Source organism: Mus caroli, chromosome 19 (genome assembly GCF_900094665.2).
Source record: "Mus caroli chromosome 19, CAROLI_EIJ_v1.1, whole genome shotgun sequence".
NCBI lineage: Eukaryota > Metazoa > Chordata > Mammalia > Rodentia > Muridae > Mus > Mus caroli.
The window spans coordinates 18065743-18089844 of record NC_034588.1 but is presented as its reverse complement, the minus strand read 5'-3'; the positions used below and the strand labels follow the sequence as shown (position 1 = coordinate 18089844).

General features: G+C 39.3%; 1 protein-coding gene across 1 annotated transcript in view; it reads left to right on the top strand.

Annotated features, from left to right (window-relative positions):
• Tmc1 (transmembrane channel like 1) overlaps nt 1-24102 on the top strand; it is a 120598-nt gene that overhangs the window by 73107 nt on the left and 23389 nt on the right. Inside the window, exons 8-13 of the mRNA XM_021152462.1 lie at nt 2650-2792; nt 7542-7686; nt 8594-8788; nt 10834-11013; nt 11141-11311; nt 18472-18600. Coding sequence (XP_021008121.1) covers nt 2650-2792; nt 7542-7686; nt 8594-8788; nt 10834-11013; nt 11141-11311; nt 18472-18600 — 963 coding nt within the window. The remainder of the gene's footprint in view (nt 1-2649; nt 2793-7541; nt 7687-8593; nt 8789-10833; nt 11014-11140; nt 11312-18471; nt 18601-24102) is intronic.

The following is a 24102-nucleotide window of genomic DNA, read 5'->3' as shown; positions in this document are numbered from 1 at the left end:
GCTTAGGACAGGCAAGAAGAGAACTTAACTAGATGAATGTAAAACAACTCAGCATGCAAGAGCGAGCCAGAAACTCCCACCAGCACACAGTCCCCTGGTGTGAAGATTTATGTATTCTTGGCATTTTGCCCAATTACCCTATTTGATTTCTTATTGGACATAAATTAGCCCCTTACTCCTTAATAGAAGCTTATATGAATTGTTTAACTCCAAATATTCTGATAGGTTGAACTGGCCAAGGTTTGCCAGGTATATAATCAATAACCAATATATATGGAAATATAGTTTACATTTTATATATGAGTCTATATATTACACACAATTAAAAAATTAATAAAGCCTATGGAACATTATTTATAGTACACTCATATATAATATATATGAAGATAATCATTTTACAAAATTGATCCACAATTATCAAGGCCGAGACATCCCATAATCTTCTATCTATAAGCTAGAGACCTCTGAAGACTGTAGATTAAGTCCAAGTACCATGAGCACCTGCAAACTCACTATGTGAGCTGCAGTCTGAGGGTAGGACATGCTGAGAAGAGGCTGCCCAGCTCAGGCATTGAGACAGGTAATGCAGGGTGCACATTTCTTCTCTGTCCATCATTATTCTACTCAGGGTCTCATTGAATGTGGTGTTCGGATGCTGGTAACAGTGATTTGCTTTACTAAGTTCACCTACACCGATGCTAATCTCATGAGAAACACATCCAATGACACACCAGAAACTGTTTAACAGGATTTCCAGCAACCATTCACCCACAGACTTAACTGTCACAGATGGGCTCCATTTCTTAAGATTAAAAAATAGTGAATACACTGACCTATAGAGTACAGAGGGGCTTAGCAGATGGTTATTTGCCTATAGTCCTTTCATCTCATGTTGCCTTAGGTAAATCCCCAAACTCATTTGAAGTGTGTGTGTGTGTGTGTGTGTGAACATTTTATTTTCTGCTGGTTCTTAGGGTACTAATGACAAAAGTTGAAAACTAGTTTTCAGCCCTTGTTAGCATCATGTTTGAGCTAGCCATCATCTTTGTTTAAGTCATCTTTCTTAATTCCTCTCTTCATTCTCCTTCTAAGACTTACTACCCAGGGCACTTTCTTCCTTGTCTCTCTATGTTGCTGTACCACCATGTCCTCCTCCTATACTGGTAGGTCTTACGGTCCTACCATTGGGCTGATGTAAATGATATCTAAGACAGCCAACTGGCTTTTGTAAGAGTTTCAAAAATAAGTCACCTGATTTCAAAAACACAAAACAAACCAAAACAAAAAAGAACCCAAACTGTCCAATTATTTCACAAAGCAAAACAGTTACATGATTCTCAAAGAGATGAGAGACAGGAGCTAGGGAGTGGATATGTGATATGATGTTATGGAAAGAATGCTTCAGAATTGAAAGTGTGAGAGAGAAAGGTGATAGTAGAGAAAGTAGCATCATAATAATTCCAGGTTCTGTGTGCAAGAAGGGGGACCATTTGATGACTTCAGGAGATGGTGATGTACCCGGACAGATAATTTGGGGGAGGAATGATGTATTGCACTGATGAGTATGGCTGTTATGAAGAAGTGGTATCAGTATGCCCAAAGAATGCCCATTGGTTCCAATATCATTTCACCTGCTTACTTGTGCTAAGAGATATCTGAGACACAGCCTCTATGGTTAAGGGGGGACTGATCTAATTATGTCTGAAGTGTCAGTAAATGGACACTCAGTTCAAGATTTCCCCTACATGTATGTTATGCAAATTCTTTAAGTGGTACCATGACAATTGTTTTGATGTTTAACTCAATGGACATTTTACAGCAATAGCTCCACATTGGGGACAACCTACACTTGGTTAAAATTTTATCATTTAGATGTCACGGAAGTTCAGCTGAATCAAGAAGCTGTCAATCAAAATGACAACTGAGACATTAACTCTCTGAAACAAAACAATAGGGCTCATGTCAGACTGTGAACTCAGTCAAAATTAATATCACACTATTATTTTTTTTCTTTTATAAGAAAAATTTTATTTTTTATTTATTTTTTTAAATTTCATTTTTTTTCTTTTTTACTAATTCACTTTACAACCTGATCACTGTTCCCCTCCTGGTCACTCCCTCTCACAATCCTTCCCCCATCCCCTCTCCCCTCTTCTGAGCAGGTGTGTATCTCCACCCAACCCTCACCATGACACTTCAAGTCTCTGCCAGGCTAGTCATTTGCTCTCCCTCTGAGACCACACAAGGCAGCCCAGCTAGTAGAACATATCCCACACACAGGCAACTGCTTTTGGGATAGCTTCCATTCCAGTTGTTCAGGACCCACATGAAGGTCAAGCTGCACATCTGTTACATATGAGCAGGGAGGCCTAGGTCTAACCTGTGTATGCTCTTTGGTTGGTGGTTCAGATTCTGAGAGCCCCAAGGGTCCAGATTAGTTGACACTGTAGGTCTTCCTGTGGATTCCTATCCGCTTCGGGCCCCACAATCCTTTCTTCTATTCCTCCATATGAGTCTACCCACTGTTTGACTGTGAGTGTCTGTATCTGTCTGAGTCAGCTGCTGGGTAGAACCTCTTAAAGTCCATTTTTTTTTCCTTTGTGTTGCTCTTCACAACATCTGCTAAGTGGTTTTGTTGTTGGATTTCAGGGCCTGGCACAGTACTCTGTCCTCTTTTATGGCTATTATGACAATAAACGCACGATCGGATGGCTGAATTTCCGGCTACCTCTTTCCTACTTCCTGGTGGGGATTATGTGCATTGGATACAGCTTTCTGGTTGTCCTCAAAGCGTAAGTTTTTAATCTAATTTATGGAATCAATTAGAATCATTTTGAGATTTGGGTATAATTTTGATACTATTTCAGGTTTAGAGAATGGTAAGTGTGTAGAGGTGAATCAGCACCCATGTTAACGGATTACATCCTCAAAACAAAAGTGTTTGTCACAAACACAGGTCTTTGGGGCACTCACTTCACAGGGTCAGAAGGTGGCAGTACCCAAAGATGGAAATACAATCAGTGGGAGAGTACTTGCAAGGCTCTGTCCCCACACCTGAATAAAAAGTCATTACCTAGGATTATGCTTTGCATTAATAGACCTGTAACGACTAAAATAATATTCTGGGAAGTGAATTCAAATTATTTAAAATTTAGATTCTTTAAATTCAAGGTATTGAATAAGGCAAACACAATAGATGTGAAATGTTTTTAGTGGTAATACAGAGAAAATAAATGTAATTTTGATAATAGAATTTATTTTTTGAGTATTAACACTTCATCATGTTATCCACATAAAATTATCGATGTGGTATTCTATGTATTCTGGGCACAGTTACTAGGTCATTGATGTCTGTTGTACTGCCCATGGATCATATTTCTGGTGCTTGGCAAACTCTTGCTCTTGGAGAGCTCACATTTTAAAGATGTTCCAGGAGGTATGGCTGGTCTTTCAAGTTTGCCCAAAGATAACCATTTAAGATGGTGGCTAGGTACTAACTCTTCTTTCTCTTCTCAAAATTATTTGTATTTGAGCCAGGCCAGTCTGATTTTGGGCCTCTTCTTGTCATGGAGCTTTGGGGATTAAAGTGATTGAAAGTTCTGGCTCTATCAGGATATTCATGGCTTCCACTCCCACTGCCAACATTGGAAACAATATTTGGTAGAAGAATAGATGATATCTGAATGTTTGTATCTTGTCATGATACATGTTGTCATGATATCTTGTTGAAATCATTTGTCATGTTTTCTATTGCCACCTCCTACTTGAATCCTCTGTACTATTGGGATAATAGTGGATTTATGGGATTCATCACTTGAATAGACAGGGACCTGTCTTAAGGTTTCCATTGCTGAGAAGAGACACCATGACCAAGGCAATGCTTATAGGAGACACCATTTAACTGGGGCTGGCTTACAGGTTCAGAGGTTAGTTTATTATCATCATGGCAAGAAGCATGGCAGGGTCCAGGCAGATATAGCACTGGAGAAGGAGCCAAGAGTTCTACAACTTGATCTTATAGCAGTTAGGAGAAGACTTTCAGGCAGCTAGGAAGAAGGTCTCAAAACCACTCCCAAAGTGACATACTTCCTCAGAATAGGGCCACTCCCTGGACCAAGCTTATTCAAAGCACCACAGGACCTGACTACTAAAGTCAAGGAGGGTATATAATAGCATTGTCACCTTGCCTGTACTTCATAAACCTTACCCACAAAGTGGGAGGAAAATCTACTTTAAATGATCTAAGTTAGAAAGTAAAATAAAAAAGATATTATTTTGAGTGTTCAAAGTAGAATTCTTCGTTAGCCTAGGACTCTCCTGTTTTAGGTCTGAAGGTCATGGGAATTCTTGGCAAATGAGTGGTTGGCTGCCTTAATTTTCTGTTATCTCCTCCCTCTTTAAAGACCTGAAACCCTTATCATAAATGCAATACATATGTTTTAAAGGCAGACTAGCACAGATGAACGCTGTAATGCTCACTGTGGCTAGGAAACCATCATTTTCTCTAGTGTTTGAAGCTAATAATCTCAAACTGAAAGTGATTTACTTCTCAAATCTAGATGTTCTTACCAAAGCAATTCTATAAGCCAAAATTTCTGGATTTAACTGGCACAGCTCACATCTATCAAACTGCAGGAAAGACCTGAATAATTCATTGATGGCATGCTGAAGAAGGAGCTTATTAATGCCACCCTAGCCCGGAAGGCTTTCCCAAGGCTTCCTTACTGCAAGTCGCCCTGAAAGTGCCTATATTCACTTCTGTTTAGGAGTCTGGCAATAATAGTACTCATAGAATAGACTAAAACATCCTCCTGTGCCTTATATTGTTTCATGTAAGCTGTAAATGATGTTAAAGTTTTATCTACATATACTAGCTTGTATGTATCCTAAACCAACATATATCATAAACTGATATAAGCATAAACACAAGTAGTTTTTTAAAGTAGGAAAGTTGGTAATCTCCATATTTCTGAATCTCTAACAAAACCTATTTTCCTAACATGTACTTACCATGTATCATTAAAACTGTTAGTTATGGGCCGGGCATGGTGGCACACGCCTTTAATCCTAGCACTCAGGAGGCAGAGGCAGATGGATTTCTGAGTTTGAGGCTAGCCTGGTCTACAAAGTGAGTTCCAGGACATCCAGGGCTACACAAAGAAACCCTGTCTCAAAACAAAACAAAACAAAACAAAACAACCCAAAAAACCAAAAACCAAAATCAAAAAACAAAAAACCATTAGTTATTCCAGTTTTTTATAGTTCTTGTATTTTTTATTTATTTATTTATTTATTTATTTATTTATTTATTTATTTATTTATTTGAGACAGGGTCTCATATATCTCAGGCTGACCTGGAGGAAGTTATTTCTTCCAAAGTGATGGAATTACAAGCATGTACAACCATGCTTGGTTTATGTCATGCTGAGGATTCAAGGCAAAGCCTCATGCATGCGAGGCGAGTACTCTACGGAGCTCCATCTCCAGAGAAAACCTTTCACCTCCCAAACATTACAAAGCAACTGTAATACTATTTTACAGACTATAAAATAAACGAGCACTGAAGACCATCTGCCCTTAGGACTTGTTTCAAACCATTGTTTTTGTAGGTGAAAAGTTCTCTTACTATTCTCCACCTGTGCTCTTCGCCTTCCCTTGGACCAGTTTGTTCCTCCAGGCTGTTTTGTGAAGTGAGCTGAGGACATATCAGTTATTCTCACAGAGTAGATGGAAAATTTAAGGTTCAGTGGCTTTATGACCAGGCCAAGCTCACATGGCCAGAACGGAGTTTTGAACACCAGTCTCTAAGTGATTCTCAACTTGTGGGGTCATGAGCCCTTGGGGGTGTAATAACCCTTTCATGGGAGTCTTTTAAGACCATTGGAAAACAGATATTTATGCTATGATTCATAACATTAGCAACATTACAGTTATGAATTAACTTAGTTAATGTGGGTCAGCACATGGGGAACTCTATTAAAGGGTCACAGCACGAGGAAGGTTGGGAACCATCGCTCTACCTGCATTTTCATTTTCCTAATCTCTGAGGAAGATACATCTATCCATCGCATAGTGACAAAGATGTATCTCTACCTTCTTCTGGATGGCCTCTTATAGTTTTACAGAAGGCCTCTTATAGTTTTACAATCTATATTAAAATTATTCTTGCTGGGTGGTACTGGCACACACCTTTAACCCCAGTGCTTGGGAGGCAAAAGCAGGTAGATGTCTGTGAGTTCAACACCAGCCTGACCAACAGAGACAGCCAAGACTATAAAGTAAAATCCTGTCTCAGTTTTCCCCAAATAATAATTTAAGTAAGTAAGTAAGTGAATAAATAAATAAATAACATCTTTTGTCCATTTTAAGACCCTTTAGAATAAAAATGCTTTGATATGGCTCTTGTGCTAAATTTTCCTTAAAATATCAGCTTATGAAACCTAAGTATATTACAAGACATTTTCATAATATTTCCACCACAGATGATAATGTTCGCTGTTTCTAATGATGACATCAGACCCTAAGGCTGCCTTTCAAGGCTCTGTGAGACCATGAGAAAGGCTCATGTTCCTTGCCTATGGGAACATGACCTCCTGGCAGATTCACCATAGCACATGACTGGCTCCTCCTCTTCTCCAACTACAGTTGGCCTTCTTTCAAAGGTGCTTGGAACAGAAGGGCAGTGACATATGAGAGACCTAAAGTCATGTTCCATTTCATGTCACTGCTTTATGAGCTGGATCTAGACTTAGGAGTTTCAAAATGCAAAATTCTCCTCTCACAAACACCATCCAGGATGAATGGTGAAGCTGACATTGTCAACCCTTTTATAATGTCAGGACAGACTGGAAAACAATCCCATAGCATACGTGCATACAAAAAGCTATTCGTGATATAAGTGTTTTGTGGCAAACCTTTTCCCAGTGCCAAGTTGGCCTCTATTTTTTTTAAACAATTTATAATATCTTTACAAGAACCAATCTAAGGAGTTATCCAGTGCCTGGAAACTTAATGATGGATAGGATGAAGTCTTTGCTGTCATGGTGCTCGGTGAGGGAAATGAACTGTAAGCAAAGGCAGTGATTCGGGCCTCAGTCTATGACTTTTTTATTACACTGTTTTGTTTTTTTGTTTTTTAATTTTTTTAATTTTTTAAATTTTTTTATTTTTTTACAATCCAGTCTTTGTCTCAGTTTCCTTTGAAGAGGAAAGGTTCAGGCTGCTTTGTATATCACCCTTAAAATAATCCTACCTTCTCTCTTTAAGGGATTTATTTGGTCAGCTTCCTGCCCGCCTCTATAGGTATTTAAATCATCAGTTTTATAGTAGTTTTTGATCGCCACAGAATGAGAAAATTAAGTAATATGAAACCCATAAAACTTAAACATCAGTGTTCCCATTGTCTATTTATATCAATAAGCCTATTTAGAGATGTATTCCAGACGTTGCATTTCCAGTTTTCCTGTGACTGCTGTTTTCTCATTCCTCGCCCGCCTTTCCTTCTCCTTTCTGGCTGCTGAATTACACTCCTGCTTTTACAGGATGACCAAAAATATTGGTGACGATGGCGGTGGCGATGACAACACTTTCAACTTCAGCTGGAAGGTGTTCTGTAGCTGGGACTATCTGATTGGTAACCCCGAAACAGCCGACAACAAGTTTAACTCTATCACAATGAACTTTAAGGTAAAGGCACAGACCCCAGAAGCTGACTTCTAAGACTAACATAGAGAGGTGTTCAACCTCAATCATCAAATATCTTGACAGTTATGAGACAGATGCTCTCGTCATTGCTGCGGACCACGAGGTCGGCACGAGTCTGATTATGACAAAAAGACCCTGTGACCCAGAGCAGCTGTATCTTTGTCTCTGGGACTTTTCTTCTCCAAATTTAGTAATAAAATAATGCTATTTGGTTAAAATAGTTCACAGGTTATAAATATCATATAGTTCAGATAATATGACAGTGCTCACCAGCTATTTACAGAAACATGTAGGCTCGGTATGTAAATTGATCCTAAGACCTTAGGAAATGTCTTCAGAAATAAGACTGGGAGAGCAGACTTTACACAGATGTGCAAATCCAGTGTTTGGGAGATGGAGGCAGGAGGATCAGGAATTCAAGTTCAGTCTCAGCTACAAAGTGAGTTCGAGGCCAGCATAAGCTATATTGTTTCATAAAAGTCAAGCCTTACATTCCATCTCCCCTGCTTCTCCCCCCCCCCCCAAAAAAAAAAGGACCGGGCGAGTGCCATTTAGAATGAAGCTTCTCCTAGTGTTATGATTTAAGAGTATTCTCTCTTTTTCTCGATTGCTCTCTGTTATTATTTTTATGCTGGGATGTTTTAGAAGGGTCTTGTGTAGCCCAGGCTAGCCTCAAGCTTGCTATTTAGCAGATGCTGGCCCCAAACTTATGACCCTCTTGCCCTACCAGTTCACTAACTGGCCATTTTCTGTCTATATTAACCCACTTTACGGAATTTCAGATTTTAGTTTCCATTTTTTATGCCTTTTTTGTTTTTGCTTTTTCTTCTCATCTCATGATCCTTCTCACGGCTGTGTCTCTCTCCCGTTCTGCTGTGCCTGGCTGCAGGAAGCCATCATAGAAGAGAGAGCCGCCCAGGTGGAGGAGAACATCCACCTCATCAGATTCCTGAGGTTTCTCGCTAACTTCTTCGTGTTCCTAACACTTGGTGCAAGTGGATACCTCATCTTTTGGGCTGTGAAGCGATCCCAGGAGTTTGCCCAGCAAGATCCTGACACCCTTGGGTGGTGGGAAAAAAATGAAGTTCGTCTCTGCATGCTTTTGACGTGCTAAGAAACTGCGACTTGCTGTTTTGTGGGTTGTGTGCTTCTGTAGCTGAGTGTGAGACAAGGATGCTCTCTGCCTACCGCTCCCCGTTCTGCTCCCCGGCTAACCACCCGCATCGAACATTTTCCACTATAGTGCAGTCATTTCTGTTGTGCTATTGGGGCTTTGATGTCAGCAAAGATGGGCAGTTAGAATAGCGAAGGGAGAAGAAAATATGCTGCAGAGAGAAGGATAGATAGATCATAGTAGATTGTGTGGCAGGTAAAGTTAGGAAAACCAGAGTGTCAGCCTGGAAGTTTGATTTCAAATCTAAGGCTCTTCCTATAACCCAACATTGCTTCCTCCAAAGATGTCACGTCCATAACTGAAATGCCAGGTCCTGATTCTTTTGTTCCCCGTCCCTATGCCTATCTCATAGGAAGCATCATACTGCCTGCCTCATTTTCCAGGCTTTTCACATGAATTCTAATGACATACCTTAGTCTCTTCCTTAACAGAGCCTTTGACCCTCATCTATCAAATGAGGAAGGCTAGGTCTTGGCCAGTTTTGTTCACAAATAATTGAATCTTTTCAATTACTGTGTAGGAGAGAGGTGACTAGGGTACATATTTAGTGTTAGAGTCTCAGTCATCCTGGGTTGTTGCTAGAGCCTGGTCCCTTTCATAACATGTTTCTGTGGACCACATGACACTAATGTGGATTTGGGCATTTTCAAAGCATGCACAGTTTTATGCCATGAGATGGTTAGGTTTTCCAGATGGAAAAAATTTTCAAAGCTCTGTAGATGGAAGAATTTTGAGGTGTACAGTTTCTTCGAAATGTCCTGGCTGGCAAGTGGTAATTGAAATATTAAAAAGCCTCGACATCAAAGCAGTATAGAAGCTTAAGAAGTGGTAACAGCAGAAACAAACCACACATTTAGAGATAACAGTATCCTAGTTGTTCCATGGAAACCTGTTAAGTGGCAGTTATTAAGTAGAGGATTTTTCTCCTTAAATGAAAAAACAAAACAAACAAACAAACCAAAAAACAAAACAAAACCCCAGCATAAAGCATTTACCAAGTTTGTTTTCAAAATACTCTCATTAATGTTAACAACAATTATAAGTGAAATGTTCAGTGTGCTCCGGCCCATAGCACAATGGTCATATTTCAGTATAAATGAACCACACTAAATGATAAATGGTCGCTTGTCATTAGCTTTCCTCCCATCACTCAGGAGGCTGAGATAGAGGTTTAGTGAGTTTGAAGCCACCTGGGCACAGTGAATTCTATGCCAGCCTATCTCAGTATACAGAAAAGAATTAGTCTTTGTAGGGACTAGTTTATTATCTGTTTTAGAGGGACTCTGATCTCTAGATACAAATGACAATAATGGGGACTCAAAAATATAACCCCGCACAAAGGGTAAATTGTCTTTGTATATGGTTGCACAGAATATGCTCAGTTTTTATGTTCAGTTGGAAATATTTCATGCTGATTTTATATTATATCATGCTGAGTTGTGTATCCTCTTGATCATTCTAATAAGGTATTCTTAGCTAAAAACTTGGAAAAAAATAGCAACTATAGTCTAAATATATTCTGGTAGTTCTAATCACTCAAAATATGGAGTGTACAGGGAGAAATAAGAAAATGTTTAGGGCTAACAGTTTGAGCCCAGGTATTTAGAGAACAGGTTGCAAAAGTCACTTCCAGTCTTTTCTTTCTCTTCATCTCATTGTCAAACAGATACTTTCCAAAGTGCCGTGCATCAACATATCAGAATCAGCAGCCACGTAGAACATCTGTGTTCTCTGGGCAGAGCGATGAAACTTGCACACTAATCATACCAAGGAAACATATGGGCACACACACACACACACACACACACGAACTCATATAAACAACCTGTAAATATGAGTTGGATATTGCCTTTGTTTAATTGAGACCAAATATTAAGAATGCATGGCTTATCTTTAGTTTTATAAAATATTAAAGGGACCGCTCTGAAAATCTTTCCACCCGTGTCTCCTTGTAGATGAACATGGTTATGTCCCTCCTGGGGATGTTCTGTCCCACACTGTTTGACTTATTTGCTGAACTAGAAGATTACCATCCTCTCATTGCTCTGAAGTGGCTCCTGGGGCGCATTTTTGCTCTTCTTCTAGGCAACTTGTATGTATTCATTCTCGCCTTGATGGATGAGATTAACAACAAGGTGAGTCTAGGGTCTTGATTGTCCTTGTCATTAGTGTGCCAGTTTCCCAGTCTGCAGATTACCAGAATTGCCTCTGAAACGGTGCTGTGTTATTTTCCTTGCCATTTTTTTTTTTTTTGATTTCTAGATTGAAGAGGAGAAGCTCGTGAAGGCCAATATTACCCTGTGGGAAGCCAACATGATTAAGGCTTACAATGAATCTCTCTCTGGGCTCTCTGGGAACACCACAGGAGCACCCTTTTTCGTTCATCCTGCAGATGTCCCTCGAGGTCCCTGCTGGGAAACAATGGTGGGGCAGGTAACATTATAAAGAGAAGTACCTGTCCTTAGTGGTCCAATGCGCTGAATATTTCTTTTAAAATTCTAAGGCTTTTTGTCTCTTATTTATTAATAAAAATGGAGGCTGTTTGTTGAAGATTTAGCATTTGCTGCCTCTGAATTTCAAATTTATTAGCTCAGGGAGACAGATATAAACACTTTCTCTTTTTTTACAGTCTTTTATGGTCGTGTATAAAAAGATAGCTTACAATCGTGCGAAGAGAACCATGCCTCCTATTATATTCTAACAAAGCACCCAAATTTAGATACAGACTCAAATGGCATTCATGTGGAGCTCTAGTTAGTGTTATTTGTTTTTATAAAAAAAAAAAAGTGCTCTTTGAGTGTAATACTCTAGTGGTTTTATGATATCAATTTTTACCTAATAATTTGCCCTTCAGCCTTAAAGGAAATGCTATTTTAAGTTATTTGTTTTTATAATGGTTATGTAAGTGACCCTGGTTTATGACTAGTGATATCTTACCAGATAAAAGAAATAAGATCTCCTTGCTTACGGTCCAATAGAGGAAATTAAAAGCTGAACACAAACAACCAGAGATGCTGCTTCAGCTCCCCCTCTTCTGTACAGACTCTTTATGCTCTGTGAAGCTTGTAGTTTTATCTCATTGGAGAAAGCACGCTTAATGTGCATTCAACTTTAGTTCATGAAATACAGTAAAGTTTAAGTATATCTTAGTGTTCCTAGAAGACAGCAGTTCAGCTGTATCAGTCACGTAGTCTTTGTGAATTATTTGACCAGATTTTTAAAGTAATATTTTCTGTAGGCTAAGAAAATAGACCTGGTGAGATGGCTCAGCAGGTAAGAGCACCGACTACTCTTCTGAAGTCCTGAGTTCAAATCCCAGCAACCACATGGTGGCTCATAACTACCCGTAATGAGATCTGACACCCTCTTCTGGTGTGTCTAAAGACAGCTACAGTGTACTTATTTATAATAATAAATAAATATTTTTTAAAAAAACCAATATATTAGCACAAGTCTTACTGAAGTAACGCAATGTAAGGTAATGTGAATGCAAAAAAAAAAAAAAAAAAACTCACATTTTTCGGTCTGATGTCCATGAAACTACAATTAAGTCAATTGTGATTTCAGTTCTGGGAGGGAAAATTAAATAACTTATATACAACAGTAGAATTATGTGATTGAAGATAGACTAGAGAACGTATAGTCTGAAAAAATATTGTGTCTTATTTTACTTTGTAAGCATTTGAGGATCAGATAAGCTCCTTAGTGCTGGCTTCCAGATATTCAGGACTTTCTAGAAACATCTAGAAATATACATGAAGAAAAAAATAAAAGTTGTCTGCATTTAAAAGAGAGATACTTGTGGGCTACAGTGTAGTGGGTAGAACAGGGGTCTTCCAAGTTGTTCACATGCTGCTAGCTCTCAGAATCTCTGAGCCTGTTACCTTACTTGGCAAAATGCACTTTACAGACTTAGGAGCTTATCAGATTGAAAGGCCCTGAACTAAGTTGAAGCAGGCTAGTAAAATCACAAGGGGTCTCTCTTAAGAAGGGGCAGAGAGCCAAAGATAGAGAATAGAGATCTGACAATGGAAGCAGAGCTTGGAATGATGTACTTTAGAGATGGAGGAAGGAGCAAATGGCTGAAGGAGTGTGGACAACCTCTAGTGTTAGAAAAGTTAGAGAAAGAGATTCTCCCCATATCTGGGCTTTGATTTTCGACTTCTGACTTCCTGAACTGTGAGAAAGTAGTTGTATTATTAGTGAACAAGGTTTATGGTAATTTGTTCTATCAGAAACAGGCAGACACTTGTGGGTATGTGTTGCTCCTTGTGAAGAAGGTTCTGAGGAGCCATTTAATCACCTAATCTACCCCCTTGATCTGGGTTTAGTTCTGAAACACTTAGAATCCACACTCTGCAAACTTAGTGTTTAAGACATTTTTGGCTGGAATATGCTAGGAAACCTATCCTTTGACAGGCAAACACCCACCCACTAAACAGGATCAGAAGAAATAGCTGTAAAGAATAAGATATAGGCTGGCTATTTCTGAGTAAGGAGACAGATTAATTAGATGTGACATAGCATCCTTAGACAAATTTATATTTCTGATGTAGAAGCTTCCGTGATATTTACCCATCATGCAAACTCACAATAAAACACAAACTATGTATTTAATTTGTTGGGGTACAGGGATCACCTCACAAACTACATGAACACCAATCTCAGTCACACAGGTCTAGTTTATTGAGCATACACCCCAGAATTGATCAACCAGGGCCACAGTCCAGACTTAGAAACTGAATCATGACTCCAAGTTAAGATTCTACAGGAATTTTAAACCCCCAATTCACAAACACCTGTCCTAAGTTATTCCACCAATCAGGATTTAGGTATAGAGGATTTCCTTAGGAACATGTCTTCGTTGGACATTTATCTTGTTTCCATTGGTTGGAGTATTTAATTGTGACGGGGGACTTGCCTTGTGTAATATCGATGTCTTAACTTGTCTACCAGGATGGGACTTGTCTAACATTCAAGTCTGCGCTTGCCAACCAAGATGTACATGTGCGTGTACATGTAACAGTTATACTTACATGTACATGTCTGTTTCTGCCAACTAGGATGTCAGTACCCTGGGAGGTCTTGGGAACTTAAATCTTACTAGACCCCTCCTCAAAATGGAAGTCTTATTTTAAATAGTTTCTTACATTGGTTCAAGTGTCTCTCTTAAGTTGGGGTCCATCCCAGGGTCAGCTAATACCATAAAAGCTTATACGCAGGTGTAGGGAGTGCTGCTGGGTGGTCGGTTTGGGCCCAGGGTTATTGTGGGTAACTATACAAACAGTTCTACTGATTTTTATCTTAATTGGTTTCCAAGGGCATAAAACTTAACAGAATATATACTCAATTTTGGCATTAGAAAAATTCCTAGTAACAGCAAAAAAATATGAGAAAGTTTCATTATAATGGCAGGCTAGCCAGGTAACTATTACCAAGGACTTAACATTTTACTTAGGTCTTAACATTCCATCTAGGCCTTAATACTTTATCTAGGCCTTAACAAATTCTCCCTATTTAAGGCCTAGAACATGCTGCATGTCTCAGAACATGTTGTATGTCTCAGAATATGATTATGTCTCCGAACATGATGTATGTCTAAGAACATGCTGTATCTCTCAGAACATATTGTGCATCTCAGAACATGCTGTGTTAAGAGACATATCCCTTCCCCTGTTGGCTGTTCTGTGTCTCCCATAAGTCCTTGATACCCCTTTGAAAAAACAAAGCAGAAGGAAGGGGAGCTATAGGCTGTTGACGAGGTGGATAGGATCTGAGAGAGTAAAGGCAACGTGGAGACAGCTTTGAGTGCTGGTGAATACTGGCCCTCACGGTATCCATATCTCCATCATTGCATCTGAAAACATTTCAACTCTTTAGCCATTTTACTTAAATGAAGATGTAGTAAAAGTAGCTGAGTTTACATAATTATGAAGATGTACTCTGGAAGGTCATGGTTCCATGGGATTATTTCAGATGCTTGCTCCTCCTTTCCATGAATACCAGCCACTTTGTCCTCTTTTATGATTCTGTGGCACTCAAAGCTCTCTTGGTTCTTCAAACAACAACAACAACCAAAACAAAACAAACCAAACAACAACAAACAACAAACAAACAAACAAAGAAACAAACAATAAACCCTTACAACAAATTGGGTTTCCTTTGAGCTCTGTAGTGTTTCCTCAAATAGTAATTAGTACCTCCACTGGTATTTGAGAGACAAACAACAGAACCTTAACTGTGGGCCAAGTAGGGGTTGGGGATTTAACTCAGTGGTAGAGCACTTGCTTAGCAAGCACAAGGCCCTGCGTTCATTCCTCAGCTCTGGAAAAACAAAACAAAACAACAAACAAACAATAAAACTGTGGTCCAAGTAGGCATGTGAAGCTATTGCTGACATAGTATTTTAAAAAAAAATAAGAAGCGAAGGGCTGATGACCAGAGTGAGAGTGGCTAACATTGATTGCCCTCTTGTGTGTCAAGCATTAACTTCTTGAAAATTTAAGCCACCTGAATATCATCACTGTATGGATGAGAATACAGAGAGATTTGCTCACGACCTTGCAGGAAGTCAATGGCAGGAGCTAAATCTCACCTATGGAAAAGGGATGTAGAGTTTTCATCTTTATTCAGTGCTGAATTGTCCCCATGAAATACAATTGTCACCAGGCACAATCTGTGGGCTTCTCCCTTGGAACTCATATATATATATACCTTTATACTATCGTTATACATTGTTCTGCCTTGACCTGTTTGTGACTTTTTGGGGTTTACAGACCTAAGCTATCCAGACATCTCAGCTAAATGCCTGGGAAAGAGGTTGTGATGTGTGAGATGCTCTTCAGGGGGCTTTGTCCAGTGTGACAGGAATTGAGCTTAGATGATATTCTTGAGGTGGCTGAGCCACTATTTTAGGGTTCTCTTTTCTTGATAGCTTTGCATCTCTTCCCCAGTCTGTAAATGGATACTTAGAGTTTGCAATACTATAGTCAGGTCCTCCCTAGGAATTCTATGTAAATAGAATTGGGAAAGGATAAAGAGTAAAATTCAGATTGGACATAGAAACACAAAATCCTCCCAACCTACCCCTAGTTCACGGTAGTTAGGTAATTGTCAGTCAGCATCTGGTTTTAACATTGACCAGGGAGTAAAAGGGAGAATGAGAACGTAAAGGTCACATTTCAAAACAGCTAGGAGTTACTGGCACTCATTCATCCACTCCATATTTACTTAGTGAGTAATATGTACCCAGCATTGTTGGATACTAGAGGTATAAATGGGTTAAAAGTTGGACCACAGTTTTGTGAAAATTACAACTTTTTTTTTCAGGAAGAGGCAAGGCCATTAACAATGTCATTATAGAAAGATTTCAAAAATACATTGGCAATGAGACAAAGATAAAATGCATGGAACTGAGTGTTTTTTTATAGCACTTCCCTGTATAATTCAAGCAAAGGAGGCTTGCCCCAGTCATGCTCTAATAATTGCTATCTGTTGGTACAAACTGAGACAGGAAGTGAATTAGGTGAGGTTAGTTGATGAAGACTATATGCAGGGTCAAGTACCCTGAAAGAGGGAGGGGTATGATGGTCTGAAATAAGACCAATGGGACTGGAAAAAAAAACCAAAACAAAGAAGAGTAATACAAGAATAATACAGAGCGCTGCATGCAGGAATCTTTCCCCTCTCCCCTGTAAGGATGAGGAACCACTTGTCCCAGTTTGAAAACACCTACGGGCAAAGGCTCTCTTTCCTTTCTATCATTTTTTTTTCTTTTGATTCCTCTGCTTTGAGGTCAAAATGCCCTTCTTCTTATAGTCATTTGTCACAGGTGTTGCTTTGCATGGGCATTAATGCTAAAATAATTTAAAAATGCATATTAATTTTTCAATAATCTTTTGCCTTTATTTTATTTACATTATAGTTAACTTGTTCCTAAGGGAGTTGATGCATATATTTCATTTATATTCTAAAACAAATGTTAGTTATTAAGATTTCACATGGTACACCGACATGCCACGGAAGGTAATGGTGGCTCACCAGGTGGGGAGTTTGGGACACTGAGGTCTGAAGCATGTGGCTGGAAATTCACTGATGACTGTCAAATGCTTACTTTCCCTATGAGACAATTTTTAGAGAACCCATCTAGATGGATGGAAGCCAAATCAAAGACTTCATATAGACTAATAGTACTACTTTTTCTTATTTTTTCTTGAGATGGGGTCTCACAGACCTCAGGCTAGATTTGAATTTACAGTGTAACTGAGGCTGACCTTGAACTTCAGATCTTCCTGACTCTACCTCCTGAGTGCTAGGATCACTGGTTCTACCCCAGCTGGATTACACAGTGCTGGGGGTTAAACCCAGTGTTTTGTCCGTGCTAGCTGCTCACTCTGCCATCTGAACTAAATTCCCATCCTTGAGCAGCAGTACTCCTGCAAAACTATAACTTTACATATTCAGTGTCTTTAGCCTTCAAGGCACAAATTATTGGAGAGAAACAGAAAAGGTACAGCAGGAATGAGCTATGGTGGGGAAAATTTGTAACTGTCATTTTTGACTAGTATTTAATGTCATATGCTTTTACGAGGTAAGAATGACCCTCCTGTCTGCCTCACAATGCATACACTTTGTCCTTAATTCAAACCCACACCGCAGAAGGGATTTGATTTTCCTAGAACTTTTTTATACAAGTATACATATTATATACACTCATATACACATATATGCATATATACATGAGGTACTTTGTATAAAATATGTTCATCCTACATATCTTGATCTGTATTTTTTAATAACTCATTTTAAAAACATTTGAAAAAAAATCACTGTTGTAGTTTGAATATGAAGTATCCTCTATAGGCTCAAGTGTTTGAAAACTTGATTGTGAGCTGATGGTGATGTTTGGAAAGGTGGTCAAATATTTAGAAGTTAGAGCCATGCTGGAGACAGTGGGTAACTGTGGTGAGTTCTGGGGAGGCATTAGCCTGAACCCCACTGCTGTTCAGTCTTTGCTTCCTCGCTGTGTTGGTAATGTGATCAGCTACGGCACATTGATGCTATGATGCTTCCCTGGTTAATGGATCATGTTCCCTTCAACTGTAAGCCAAGGAAAACCCTACTCTCTTACATAGCTTCTTGTCACCAATTTGGCCAACAAGAAGGAAGATAACTAATACAAGTGCTTTTTAAAGAACATCATTGAAGTGTGATCAGTTTACCATACTCTTTACATGTTAAAAAAATATACAATTCAATGCCAGGTAGAAATCTAAAATTTCTGCATGGACAGTATATATATATATATATATATATATATATATATATATATATATTTTTACCCACTTTTAAACTTTAGTATAATGTTTCTCAATCAAAAGAAGATGCCAGTATAGTGATTCAAGGATGGAGACAGTTTGAGAGTAACCAAATACAATGAAGTTATTTTTCATTGACTAGATATGCCTTAATCTTTTCTTTTATCATTAACTGTAGTCTTCAAGCCAGTGACAGAAACACGACAGTTTTGATACCAACATTAAGGTTATCTGAAGACCGAAATGTGTGCACTAATAAAGATTGTATCACACCAGGAATTTGTGCGTCTCACCGTTTCTGACGTCCTGACCACTTATGTCACAATCCTCATTGGCGACTTCCTCAGAGCATGTTTCGTGAGGTTCTGCAATTACTGCTGGTGCTGGGACTTAGAATATGGATATGTAAGTATGATACTGACTTTTCCTGTGTTAGATTCCTTTTCCTCTGTGATTCATTGATGATACACTTTCTACAAGTGGCAGGATGCCTCCGAGTTACATGAGTGAGGTCACCTTGTGAGATGCCATCAGTATGTATGTCAGAAGAGCCCAGACTTAAGCATCATATTTTCTAATACTGAATTAAAATTAGCTCAGGCTTTTCAAAGTAATGGACGAAGAACTGTCTGTTAAAATGTTGAAGGAAATCTTGGCCCCACAGGCAGTTCCCTTCCCATGAAGCCAATTTGTGCTGATATAAGATCTCTGTAAACTGTATCCTCTGTATCTCCCTGTGAATTTTGCTGCTGGACTAGTTAATTACCATGCGCCAGTTGCTATGTGGTACATGAGGGACTGAAAGGATTCAGTGAATATGGTGTTGCCTTTCTGAGACTCACAGGCTAATAAGAGCCTGACAGAGATAACAGCAGGAGACTGTGGAGATTTCAAGGAAGACCCAGTTTGCTGACAGGGCTTTACTAAATGGAGCCCAGGGGCAGTCTAGCTTTCTGAAACAATAGCACAGGTTTCTCTGAGCCCCTCTGGTATTGCCTTTATCATCAGCCCTTTCCTCTAAGCCCAAGTTAAAATCTCCCTCAAACTGAAGGCGAGCGGCAGAGCATACATGGTTCTGTGGTCTAACCCTGCCAACGGACCTTCGTTGCTCATTTGTGCAAGTAAAATTGGTTTCAGTAAATCCTTCAAAATAGGAACTGAGGGACTGATGGAACCCCATGCTTAAGTTCCCAATGGCTTTGAGCATCGTGAATGTGCCCCAGATACCATTTTAGGGCTCTCAGTACCTGAAAGTTTGTTTCTTTCCTTTCTGCCTCAGTCTACTTGCTATGTTCTAATTTCCACCAATATGGACTTTTAAAAAAGATTTCAAGCACAAGATGGTCTTTTCATTTGCCCTTTCTATTTCTCCTTCAAAGGGATGCTGCTATCCTAGAATTGGACATGGCCAGGTCCTTCCTGTCATTAGGCATTCCTTTAGTATGTCACCTCCACAGAGTTCTTCTCTGGCCACCAGTCTAACCTAGCCCATCAAATGCTATTGCAACTTATAGTTTTGTTTTATGTGGAAGATGCACAGCTACTTCATATTTCTTTTTAAACTGCTATTGCCTTCTCCTTTTACAATGAGGCATTCATTAAACACCACTACCACCACCACCACCACCACCACCACCACCACATCAGAACAAAAAACAAATAAACAAATGTCTGTTATTTGAACCAGGCTCGAGACATATCAAGTGTTCTGTGCTGACTGTGTAGTTCAACTTGTATCTCCACATCCTGACACCATCAGGTCATCCATGGCAGCTGGAAGAACTCTGTCTTTCTGTAGGCAGTTGATCTGGTTCTGTGTTCTAAGTCAGTAATGATTCTCTCCCTACCAGTGAAGGGCTATTCGCTATCTTGACTTTGAGTCAGTGCCTTTTATTAGATCATCCCTGACATCCTCAATTAAGGTGTCCCCGTGGATCAGGCAAAAGCAGTTAGGTAATGTTCTCTGGTACATGGCCATGAGGTAATGCAGCAGATCCCAGATGCCCTGCACAGCTCTCCTATTGCTCTCTATGAGGTATTCTTCTGGCTTGAATTCATTTCTATTTTCCTTGCCTGATTCAGCTCTTCTGAAGCAGACATAAAAATTGCCATCACTTTCTTAGATCATGGCTTCTCTTTTGTTTACCTTTTATCCCTTGATGCTTTCTTCTTAAGTGGTAGAAAAGTTGACTGTGAGTATGAAGTCAATATAACATGACCTGGATGCATAAAAGCTGTAATTAAATGACTAAAATTTATTATTTATGGTGTGCTGACAGAGCTCTTGGGTTAGTACAAAGCACAGGAAACGAGTTTCTGTTTTTAAGTCATAACGAATTTTCTCTCATATTACCTTTGGAAGGTTCTTTGAAGGGAAAGCATAGAATCAAAACAAGTTATAAAATGTTAATGTTGGATGACATATCTTTTTTGTTTTGTCGATCATATCATCCTGCCAACTGGCTGACTAATTTCCTTGGAAGCCTGCTGGGGCTGGCTACTTTGAGCAAATCCATGCAAGGTGCTGAGGGGCATAGAGATGAGGAAGCTGGAGCCCACAGAGAGGATGCAACTTTGACCTGAAGTCTTGATTTTAATTTGTCTGTCCAGTGTTTAGATTTTTTTTTTTAATGATCTAATACTTTTAAAGCTGGGAACTTCTACATAATACATCGTCTTTGTTGAGATGTTAGAGAGCATGTCTAATATTATCCCAAATTATTTCCAAATGAGAAAAGCAGGCTTAAGTGCAGAAATAACACTGTCTACTATTAGGATATTCGCTCTTCCATTTTACAAACTCCACTACTCTTACTGTACAAGCTCTGAGAATCAAGAAAGGCACACAACATAAATGGCAAGGACAGAGTAATTGTCCTGGGTCTTTGTAGGAGTGTGTGTGTGTGTGTGTATGTGTGTATATGTGTATATATACAGAAAATGAGGGAGATTGGGAGAGAGGGAGGGAGGGAGGGAGAGAGGGAGAGAGAGAGAGAGAGAGAGAGAGAGAGAGAGAGAGAGAGAGAGAGAGAGAGAGTGGATGGGGGCGGGTGGAGAGGTATGCCTCCATCAATACAGAGACCTTGTGGAGGAAGTGGCATCTGAGTTGATCTTGAAGGTTGAATAGGATTTCAAGATGAAGGAGACATTCCCCAGAAGAGACAAATGAGACAGGGTCCCAGAGGGGAAATGTACAGTGTGTTTCTGCTCTTGCTTTAGGTTTGTTAATTGACAATTTGGTCTATAAATCACTTACCATGAATAAAAGGAAAATTTAAGATGAGGTGAGGAGAGAGTTCCAAGACGCTTCAGGAACCGAGAAAAAACCTGGCCATTTCTGTCACAGGATGCTATTTCTTTTCTTCTTGGAATTACAAAGATATAGTGAGATTATTGTAGAGAAATTAGAAAGTTTAATCAAGTTAAATATAAAAATAAAAATCACAGTTGGATGTGGTGGCACATGCCTCTAATCCCAGCACTCAGAAGACAAAAGCAAGCATATCTTTGTGAGCTCGAGGCCACTCTGATTTACATAGTGAGTTCCTGTCTTAAAAAAAAATAAAGAAATAAAAATAAAAAATAACAGTGGATGCAGAGGGAGGGTAGATTTGGGGAAAACAACTGGAAAGAGAGTAGAGGAGAACCATGGTTGGGATATAAAATAAATAAACGATAAAATAAAAATAAATAAAAAGCACAGATAATTCTAGTGAGGTTATATAAATTATCTGAAGTAAATAATCTTATTTATATGTGCATAAATATTATGTATTTATATATTTCATTATATATTAAATATGCATATTTGTGTATGTATATGTACATGTGTGTTCATACAGGGATAGATAATCTATGTGCCTATTTTTGGGGACCTCACTGGATGTGTTACCACATCTTCATGTTACTAACTGCTAGACTATAGCATGTAATTCCTTTGAGAGCTGGGGACTGAGCCCAAGGCCTTGGTCATAGTCTACCACCAGTCACCTTAGACCTCTATCACATAAATTTATTTATTTTTATTATTGTAGATTAATTATATAAAACAATGTGATTTTCTATGATATTTATGACTATGATACACTCCAACAAGTATATAATATTTCTTTATCATAGTCATGCCTTGGTTGTTCTTTCCCATTCGCCGCCCCCCCCCCTTCAATACTGCTGATTATCTAAGCTTTAATGTCACATCGATTTTAGCGACCCCTCCATTCCATGCATGATGGAAAACCTTCAAACCCTGTTTTTTTTTAAAGATTTATTTATTTATTTATTTATTTATTTATTTATATCAGTGTACTCATGTACACTGCAGCTATCTTCAGACACACATTAGAAGAGGGCAGCAGATCCCATCACAGATGGTTATGAGCCACCACGTGGTATGGTTACTGGGAATTGAACTCAGGACCTCTGTAAGAGCAGTCAGTGCTCTTAACTGCTGAGCCATCTCTCCAGCCCCAAGAGAAAAAATTCTTAAAGTAAGGAAATTACTAAAAAGCTACAAAACAAAGCATTCTGGTGGACAAATTGCCAAGATCATGGCTGCTTTCCTTTTAATGCTGATACAATCACCTAGTAAGCATGTTTGTTATTCATTATGAAAAGCAGCATATGCAATATCCTTCAGATGATGAAGTTTTGCTTGGATAGAGTCCCTCTGCTCCGATGACACTACAAAGTTCCCAAGTGTGAGCACCCCTGGACCACCTGGGGATTGATGTAGTCTCATGGGTGCTGTCCCTACTTATGTTGGCATACAGTGACTTGTTGGTAGGAAAAAAATAAGTCCACTCTGGGCTTTAGTCATGGTCATCCAGCTGGTGAGCGTGAGCAAGGGTGCCGGGCCCCAGTGGCAGCCTGGAAGCTTTGCTCTATGTCATAAGCTCTGGGCTGCCCTTAGCACTCAGTATTCATTGGTTTTGCCTGTTCTGTGGTGCGGGACCTTACACATGTTAGGCAAGAGCTCTGCCACAAAGCCCCAGCCGTTATTCTTATTTTCATATCCATCCTCATGAGAGGAATGCACAACACACTCAAGGTTCAGAAACTCAATACCCTTCCCTAGGTCACGGAACTAAGGCTCAGCAGAACCCAAGCTCCCGGCTCCATATCCTGTGCTCCTCTGCCAACCCTCCTGCCTTCCAACTTCACAGCAGCGGGCTGCCTCGGTGATCTTTGGCACCGAGATCTCCAGGAACTGCCTCTTCATAGAAACTTCTGGCCACTATCTGATGGGATGTCCTATACAGTATAATGTTCCACTAAGGGCTTTTATCGTAAAGCTGGTTAATACCTTCCTTTTGGGCCTAAGACAACCTACCTGAGTCACTAGTATTGCGTATAGTCAGGCATAGCCATGCCTGGTTCTATGCAGTGTTAGGAACTGAACCCAGGGCTTCACGTCCTACATGCTAAACAAGCAGTCTACAAAGTAAGCATCAGCCCAAGTCCCGGGGATTAGCTTTTGTCTCATCCGTGCCCTTGGCCTTCTGTCTAAAGTCCAAGTATAACCAGGGCTGAGAAGTCGAGTCACCACCCACCACCTGACATTCCTACTGTGAATTTTTATGAGTCTATCTTATTTTTATCACGGTGATTTTCATTTTCATTAGTTTTTCCACTAATGACATAATTTTGTTCTTTTAAAATATATGGTTTTCAATGGTTTTGTGATACTCTATAGATGGATATAGAATACTTTACAGCAGTTCATTTGTCGTCACTTGAACTATATTTTTACTAAAATACCTGCCATGATGACATTTAATTATATTAATGTAGATATCATCATAGCAACATCATTATGCTATCCACAAATTTGTTCTTATAATGAATTTCCCTAAGTTTATTTGCTTGGTCAGATAAAAGGTAGTTTTTCCTCCCCTAAAATTCTTTTAT